Source organism: Zonotrichia albicollis, chromosome 11 (assembly GCF_047830755.1).
Source record: "Zonotrichia albicollis isolate bZonAlb1 chromosome 11, bZonAlb1.hap1, whole genome shotgun sequence".
NCBI lineage: Eukaryota > Metazoa > Chordata > Aves > Passeriformes > Passerellidae > Zonotrichia > Zonotrichia albicollis.
In genome coordinates, this window is record NC_133829.1 from 16,123,728 (window position 1) to 16,133,112 (window position 9,385).

Genomic DNA, 9,385 nt, shown 5'->3' on the forward strand with positions numbered 1-9,385 from the left:
GCAAGCACCTCACTGTTAATGGAAGTTTCCCTAAGGACACTACTGGATCACCTCATTTCTCCAGGAGTCCCTTAAAACTGCCACACAGGGATATTCCCTGCTGAGAAAAGAGCCTGTTACTACCTTTAGTATATTGTACATTGAGGCCTCTCATTTTTTGAGTCCATTCTTACCAACTCAGGTGCATTAAATTCAGTTTTAGCTGACACCTCAAACATCTCTGGAAGCCTCCCTTATGCTGTTTTCTATTTACTACACTGTGGGCAGCAAAGCGGTTTCCTATGGAAAATAGGACAGCACCACTGAACACTGATGGCTGCCTGGGAGCTCAGGGAGAGCTTATTTGCAACTACTGCATTTGTCAGGGGATGAAAGTCACTGCTGTCCCAGAGTCACTGTCCCCCACTGGTCACTGCTGTCCCCTGCTAAAAGAACTGAGACCTATTTCAGGCATGGATTAGCAGAGGCACTGTTATCCCCCTTAGGAATTAAGCTGTGCTCTATTTAGCAATACCTGCAGACTATGCAGGTCATGGTGAGCTGCTTTAGGAGAGTGGTGTTTAACCCTTTCTGGACTTCCCCAGTGATAAAACCATCAGGCTGTGCAGGAGGAGGCACCCTGGAGGCTGGGGAAATCTGAGCCAAAATGCTTAACCCCTCACTGTGTGGTGTCTCAGAACCAGGACTGTTGATGAAGAGCAGGATTAAAAAAAAACCCCAGATACTTCTTGGGCCCCTGTGCTGTCAGGCTGTCCCATTTGTCTCCCTGTCTCCTTTCAGAACGTGGATGAGCTGGACATCAGTGAGGGGGACACCGTGGTTGTCATTGCGGAGAACGAGGACGGCTGGTGGACAGCAGAAAGGAACGGCCAGAGGGGCTTCGTGCCAGGATCCTACCTTGAGAAGCTTTGATGAAAAGGAGCCCCAGTCCTCAGACTTTACAAATATTCTATTACTGAAAACAATCAGCACACAAGGTCTGCTTCAGCTGACCAAGAGCATCCCAATAATAATGTTTTCTACAACCACCAGTCAGGAAATAACCAACTGACCATGCTTTTCTCTCCCTTGCTCCTGCTTCATCCCATTGTTCTCCTGGCCTACACTCTCTGAAAAACCTCCTGAGAGATTAGGACTTGCATGTTTTGGCACTCAGCACACTGTGCTGCCAGCAGTGTTTCAAAGCTTGGTGATCCAGGGAGGAAAATCCTGCCCAGATCTCAGCCGTGCATAGGGAAAGCTCACAGAAGCAAGTGCAGTTTCTGCAGGCTGGAGAACTGTCCCCAGGCAGCCTGGGAGCCACCCTTATGGTCATGGCAACCATGTTCTCTGCCATGGAACCCCTTCTCCCCATGCACAGGCCATGCTGGCATTTTTGACAGAGGATGGTTTATCAGTCATGGATGAAAATACAAAAAACAGCAAATGCACCCAGAGAGGAGCACCTGAAGGACCAGGATACATCCCCAGTAGGAAAACTTGAGGCACTCCCCATCACAACCATCTCCTAACACAATGGAATCCATGCTAGCCATGGGCTCTGCTTTGCTCTGCATTGTGGGACAGATGATGGGCCCAAGGCTTGCTTTGGCCTTGGCTGGAAGGTTTCCCTAACACCTCTCTGGGATTATGAAGTTTAAAAATCCAACAACACAAACAGCAGCTAAGCCAAGCCTCAAGCAGTGCTGCACTGCCCTGATTCCTCTCCTCTGACCCCAGAGAATTGCCAGTCACCTCCCCTGCAATGGCAGCAGGGCAGCCTCCCCTCCCTTCACTGCTCAGCCCCTCCTGCCCAGGCTGCCCTGGCTCCCTGTGCCGCCTCAGCCTCTGCACCTCTGTGACTGCACCACAGGGACACCCTGGGCCCTTTCCAGCCACCCCCAATGTGCTCATTCTGCAACAAAACCTCTTCAGAGGTCTTGCACTGTGCAGGTTCACTGTATTTCACAGATTTCAGCTCTATCAGTCTTTCTAGTTTAATATTTAAGAATGTTTCCAGCTGTTACTGTACTGTACAAGGATTGATGGATAGTTTCTGCCATTCTTCCCTTTTCAGTATTTCAAGATAGTTTAAAAATTTTAAACCCGGTAACTTAATTTGAATCAGAGCAAACTATTTCTGGGGGCAGAATGACCATTTGCCAAGGTTTCAGGCCTTAAAACTGGATCAAGACACTGAAAATTAATCCTATTGCTACCTGAAAGGCATGGAGGAGAGAGGGACTGTTAGCTCAGACACACAAAAAGGACAAGAGAAATCAGGACAAAAGGAAAAGGTGTAATGGTCACTGCAATCTTTTCTTAAATGAAACACAGTGAAGGTCAGAGGCACTTGCAGTATCATATCTGAATTCTGCCTTCCAGGATGGAACAGAAGTTCCAGGCCTTTCCCTTTGGCTGCCAGCAGTGCTTTGCACAGGCCCTTGTCCTTCTCCCCAGCTCCCCCAGCACATCCACAGCAGGGCTGGAGGGCCCTGAGCCCCTGGCACCAGCACAGGGCTGGGATGGCACTGAAGGCAGCAGAGTGAGAGCAGCACTGCCCAGGCTGAAGGGGAAGGAGAGGCCTCTGTGACACAGCTCAGGTGACACCAAGGACAGCACCAGTGGAGGCTGCCCAACAACCACAGCATCCCTTCCTAGCTACAGCAGGAGAGGAAACCAAAAGCACAAGAGATTTAATGTATTCACTTCTTGAACACTCAATCTTCCACAAAGAAGACTGTAATGAACCAATAAATAAATAAATTTAGATAGATATTTTGCAGATTATCTTAATTAAACAGAAAAAAAAACCCCAAACCACTCAGATGCACCATCCCTACTGATGTGGGACACACAGATTTTCTAGGACTGCTCATTTCCCTGGGGGCCCAATTTCACACAAGGCACTGCAGGGCCTAGTCTGGACTGCCCTGAGACCCAACTGCAGATCATCTTTGCTTCCATGGACCTCATGGCCTGCATCACCAACAGACAGCTGGTACAATGGTGGCTGCTCTTTCTCTCCCATCAAATCATTCCATATTTTTGCTGTTAAAGTCAGGATACCAATTTCCTTTCTACCAATCTCTTCTTCTATCAAGTAACCACTGTTGAATGGGAAGAGGCTATAGGTAGTTCAAAATCTCCCCAGTGTCACAGCATTTGGATTCCACATGGTAACTCCAGACTGTTCAGGAAATGAAAAAGCAGCAGCAGTGTTTTCTCATGAATCCTCTGCTTCACATTGTTTAGATATGGCTTGGAACTACTTATCAGCCAAATGCTTCAGTTAGCCCTATCTGCATGGCAGCACTTGTCACAAATAGAACAGAGATATCAAGGAATACCCACACCCTCTGAGAACAGCCACATTTTAGGTGTCATCCATCTACCCACCCCCATCAGTAGGAAAAGCAGGAAGGTCAGTTGTAGGTTACTGCCTTAATAACATTGCCCTTATTAACATTTCCTCTCCAGTTTGGTAACATTTGCACAATAAAACTGGCACAATCAAGTTGTTATTCAATTTTCAGCTAAGGTGGGAAGCTGAAATGGGCCCTTTCCAGTGGCATTCTTATACTAAAGTCAAAATGTGTATTGTTTTCTTTTACCATTTACTACCAATTAAGGAGAAGAACAGGAAAACCTGTACGAAATAACATTTAACCAATGACAACCACACATAATCAGGAAATGTCTGCAAGTGTAGGGTGAGCTCCATCTCTGCACAGAACAGATTTCTGCATATTAAGAGCCCACAAGCCAGTAGTAACAACAAAGTAATATCAGACTAGAAACAGAGATCCAACAGACCCAGCTCTTGGACAGCCAACACAGGCAGGCCTCCTGCCAAGCTCAGTGATCCATAGAGCCAAGCAGCTTCCAGCACTTCCAACAACCAGGCAGCTAAGAGGAAGAAATCAACCTCTTCCCAGGTGGGCATGTAGCAACAGCAGGAGCACAGTGACTGATCAAGGTTTGAGGTGTTTGCCACCTGCCCCAGGACCCCTGGCTTGAGCTCTGTAGTGTGAACAAGCCCAGCACACATCAGCCAGAGTGGTAACAGATCATGGGCATAACCAGTGGAAACTCTTACCTTGGCTTCCTTCCTGTCTCAAGAGCTGAACTCGTGGTCTGAGTCTCCTCTCCAGAGGTAATTTCTCCCAGTTGCAGCTCATCCCTCACTGATTACTGAATGCAGCTGAAGTGGAAGCACATGGATCCAAGAGGAGATCATTTCAGCCAAGCACCAGGTGGTGGGTGTTTGACAGGAGCCTGGGTGGGCATTGAGGAACACCCAGCTCAGCTCTGGTGGGTAACTCACACACTCTGGGGTACCACAGACCCCTGGCAGCATCACTGTGCTGTGGCTCAGCTGTGCAGCACAGGGGACTCTACATCAGGGCTATCCAAACACGGTATGAAAAGTCACTGCTCACCTCCAGCGTGGAGTGGGAACAGCTCTGCAAGGGACAGGACAAACTGTAGAGGCCTGAACTGCAGCCTGGACTGCTCAGCACCATCTCTTTCCCCTGGCTTTCTTGTTCTTCAGCAGGGCTGGGGCATTGGACACAAGAGCAGCCAGCAGCCACACAAATACCAGAACATCCCATGTCCTTACACAGGAGCTACACTCAGAGCTAGTGAGCAAGACAGGAATCAAAGTTGTGATGCTGAGTCTTATCTGCCTTCTGGAAAATAAATGGCTGCTAAGGGACTACCAGGGCTGATGGGCTGGGTTTTGTAGGGGAAGAGTGTTTGCATGGAGAATGAGATTCTGGAAGAGGAATTAGTGTCCTGCCTGTGATTATGATATTAACAAAATGCCAATGCTGCACTCACTTGAGAGAGCAAAGAACTACTCAAACTGTTAGCCATCATCTACTCTTTGTTAGCAATTACCTAAATTCAGCAGCCAGCTCACATTTTGCTCAGAGCCACAGTCATCTCCAGATTTATGCACTCCTGGATCCCGCACAGTGCAAATCTGATCTGTTTCTGGAATAGCTGGATAATCATATTTCCATCAAATTAGCCAGTTCCACGTGCTATGGGGCTCAACTTGTCCTTCTACCAGCTGCTAAAGGCTGACACCTGATCTGGGATAAAGCTGCAGGGGCACCATTAGAAGCACATTTGCAGCCTATCACTGCTGGGTGACATGTGGCTGCAGCCATTCTGTCCCACACACTCACCCCAAAAGGCACATTTACTGAGTTGGTTCTATTCTGATTGAAAACACAGACTGAATTTCGCTTTCAGATAGAAAACTCTAACAGAAATCACCGTGTACTCCCAGCAAAATCGGCAGAAATCAGAGTTGACATCCCTGAAATTTCCAAGGAGAGAGTATCATCCAAAATCACCAGGCAACAGAACTCAGCTTGGAGCAGAGCTTCGAGTTTATAACCAGGGATTCCACATATCATCCTGAGGACCGAGGGTACAAAACCAGCTGGGGGCAGAGGTGAAGTGGGAACAGATACCCTAAGAGGATGTTTGAAAGCAGGAGGAATTTTACTTACCAGATCTAAAAGAGCCATTGTTAACCAGATCTGGAAGCTTAAACCAGCACTCCTATCCTAGTTTTGCTACCCTTACCAGAATTCAATCGAACACCAAATCAGGGCAGACATAAAGAGAAGTAACCAGTGTGTTAATGGGTGCAACGCTGAATGAGCTACAGCTGTGAAAGCGGTGCTTTGAAATTCTCTTTACTGAAATGCAGGCATTTGCCTCTGCCTCAGGGTAAATGGACGCACAGCACCGCCCAAGACATTCCAGCCTGAACTTGAATGAAATTTCCTGCGTATCGGATTACACACTTGGACTGTTCAAGCAGCCCAGGCTAAACTCTTGAATAAATCAGTGGCTTCGTGAAGCAAAGGTATCACTGGAGAAGTCGCACCTCACCCCTCAACTTCCCCCAATCATGGTGGGGAGCTTGTAATCCACTCTGACACTGAGCTGAAAATCTTCATGGCACACTCAGCATTTTGGTGATTGTTTAATCTCAGACCCAGCCTAAACAAGCGAGCATTGGGTGGTGGTCGGATCAATATTTGCAACGGAAAATCTCGTACAAAATGACAAATTTTATTGTGTACACAGTGCTCGTTTTGTAACAGGACTGGGTAACGCTCACACTCAGTGCAGGGAGCCTGTAGTGGGGTTCAGAGCATTCCCTTCCACTCTGCAAGGACACAAATGCTCAACAGCTGCATCCAAAGAAGGATTGTTCTGAATTTTTAAGCCGAGAACAGTCCGTGGAGGAACTTCTTGGGAAAGTGGTGAACTTTAACCTCGCCAGGATAAGAATGCTAAAGTAAGTGTGAATGGGAAAGCTTTCAATGCACTGATAGACGTGAGAAGCGCTTTGTCTTTAGAGAAAGGCTGCACAGCCCTTCTTGTGTCCGAGCCCCGGCTGAGGAGGGCAGACTTAAGCGACAGTGACTTTGTTCCGCTAAGTGGCAGCTAAAGGTTTCACTAGGTCACTGCTCAATTCAGCAGCCATGGGAGGATGCAAAACCAAAGAGGGAGAGAAAGCATCTGGAGAAATGCATCCTCCCTGCTCTGCAGGGTCCTGTGCCAGCTTTTATAACCACAGCACTTATCAGCACAAGTTCTAAATTTAACTTATGTTTCCTCAGTGTCTGTAATGTATCCTCAGTGCACCACTTTTCAATGCTGAAGGTGTTACTGTACAGGGGGGAACAAAGCTATCAGGATAAATGCTGGATTTAAGCTTTCAAAATGGATACTGCACTCGAAGGGCAAAAACACTTCACAGAGTGCAAGGCTACTGCACCAAGCACGCTTCCCAAGGATGGGGCATTCTCGGGGTGCTGGAAGCCCAAGGAGTGCTTAGTTCTGCAGTGTGTACTGGGAATTGAGTCCTGCTTGCTGCCTGCGAGGTGCTTGGTGAAGGCTGGCACAGGACTCAATGCCACTTTTGCAACAGAGGCTTTATCCCTCTCCTCCTCTCAGCTGAGAATGTACAAACACTACCCCTGCACACACTCACGTGTGGCAGACTTGTTCAATGCCAGACTCAGTCAGGCAAGAGCGGAGCTTGCTGCTTTCCCTTGTCCAGCTGGGGGAAAAACTCCAGAGCTCCATTTCAGAAGTGGTTTTTTAGAGCAGACTGCTTGTGTATGTAAGGCATCCTAGATACTCTCAAACCCCACAACTCCAGTGGTTTGCCTCAGTGTTTTGTTTGCATGAGGGAAGTGCATTCCAGTTCTTCAGTCAGAGCCTGACCTAACCAAGGTCTGACAGAACAGCTATCCTGGAAAATGCCTAGATTATTCTCTGAAATGGGGCAGGAGTCAATTTGGTGAAAAGAGCTGGTAGCTGGAGCACCACACATCACAGTGAAGGCAAAGCTGTCTATTTTCTGGAGTGCCAACAGGAATAACTCCATGGTCCCACACTGCTGTGGCTCATGTTACCCCAGGCAGCCCTGGTTGCAGGCTTCCCTCTGGCACAGAAAGGAGTTTCAACTCAAAAGCTCTGACATAGCTTTAGCATTCAGGGTCAAGAGAAGCAGGTGAGAGAAAATATGTGGTTCAGTGCATATCACCAGAAAGAAGTGCTTCTTTGCTTGCTCCAGAAGGATCACCAAGTCTCAAGTCCCCAGACAGGAGCTGTGATAGTCTCTCATTTTGTGCAGGTTTAAGTTCACATCCACACTTAATCTACAAACTCTGCCCTGCTTTTAAATGTTGAATAAACTTCGTGTTCATCTACAGTGTAACCCCACACAGAACAAATGAACTCCTGTCCTGGAGTGCAGACACTGAAAGAAGCAACATCTGTTGCCAGGCACAGATCCAGCAGGGATTACTGCAGCCACAGCAAGGACCAAATCAAAGGCATATGCCTGGACTAAATATGTATTGTGAGCACAAAACCTGCATTGTGAAGGCAACTGCCAGACTAAAGAAATAAAGGAGTGGGTGAACAAATCTAACATTTACCTCTGCCACAACATTTAACATGTTCAGGATGCAGCACATGGCCATAGAGCAGCTGTGCTTCTCCAGCACCTCCTCCTCCACCTAGGAACAAGTGTCCTGCAATTTGGCATTATTTTACCTTGTGTTAAGGCATACAGAAGGAAACACAACTTGCTACAGGACTACTTCAGGACTGTCTTGTAGGTTTTTGGCAGATAATCCTTTCATGGGGCAGTAGAAGGGCAAGGTTTACACCCACTGCTGGGTAGGGCACAGGCAAACTGTGACTGCCCCATCAAAATCACATCACACTCAAACTTTCAACAGATCAGCAGCAACATGATTCTGCTACCTGCCAATGAGTTTGCTCTCTCCTAATCAGTCCCAAACCTGAGACTGACAAATAGCAAGCCCAGTTATCACAACAGACATGAGAGATCCGTGCTGAAGCAGTCCAGGAACAGGAGACTGATCTGCAGGACAGTGGGGAACAGGCCAAGACTGCCAGCACCTTACCCTCCCACAGGCAGGCACAGCCTACAGCAACCACTTCACAGGCACTGCATCACATCAACAGCTTGGCAGAGGAGGCTTTGTGCTCACATCAGCTCAGATGTGGCACAGATGGAATTCTGCTCTGTGCCTTTTAGCAAAAGCCCAAGCTTACATCATGGTTTAAAAGAGGCTGCTCCCAAGAGAGCTTTCCAACTGCTCAGTGCAGCTCCAGGGGAACGGATCAGCTATGAGAGGCCCAAAGAAGTAAAACTGAGCTTGTTATGTGTAGCAAGGACAGCTGTCCCGGTCATAGGGGTGGCACCCAAGAGCAAAGACTGCAAGGGGCAGGAGAGAGGCTCAGGTGGCATTCTCCAAGCACTGCAGCCACCCCAGAGGGTGCTGCTGCTGCAGGACACAACACACAGAACACCAAAGACCCACTGCACTGGCAGACTTGTGGTGCATTGCAGAGGGATTTATCTCAGGCCCAAGATTAAGTCAGTTACAAGATTCACTAACTGTCCTCTGAAGGCTATCACTGATACTGTTATCACAAGTACTTATCTCAAATCTCATCTGAAACTGTAGCACTGAAGAATCTCATGAGCTGTCCTCTTTTGGCTATCAAGGCAGAAACCTCTTTTTTTGCTAACTTTGTTAAATTGAGCTTGTTAGAGCACCTCTCCTCTGTTTAATAAGGCAAATAGAGATGATCATGCCTTACTAAACCACAATCTGAATGAGACCCTCCAATTCTCATGAGCCTCCTATTAGGGCGCTGAAAGGCAGTAAAGCACAGGACTTGCACTGCAATGTACTTAAGTCACTTTAACAGCAGTGAGAACAACAAAACCCAATTAAAAACACCCCTGAAGGCAATTCTAATTTCCTGTGTTAAACCCCAGTGGATCAGGCTGCAGGAAAGCTCCATGCCTGTGTGCTCCATGCAG

The 9,385-nt window shown here is 47.7% G+C and overlaps 1 protein-coding gene across 1 annotated transcript in view; it reads left to right on the forward strand.

The window, feature by feature from the left end:
• Nucleotides 1-6,596, forward strand: part of PSTPIP1 (proline-serine-threonine phosphatase interacting protein 1) — a 53,228-nt gene extending 46,632 nt beyond the window's left edge. The window contains exon 15 of the mRNA XM_005487792.4: nucleotides 781-6,596. Within this exon, the coding sequence (XP_005487849.2) occupies nucleotides 781-912 (132 nt within the window). The 3' untranslated portion in view covers nucleotides 913-6,596. The remainder of the gene's footprint in view (nucleotides 1-780) is intronic.
• Nucleotides 6,597-9,385: the final 2,789 nt, after the last annotated feature.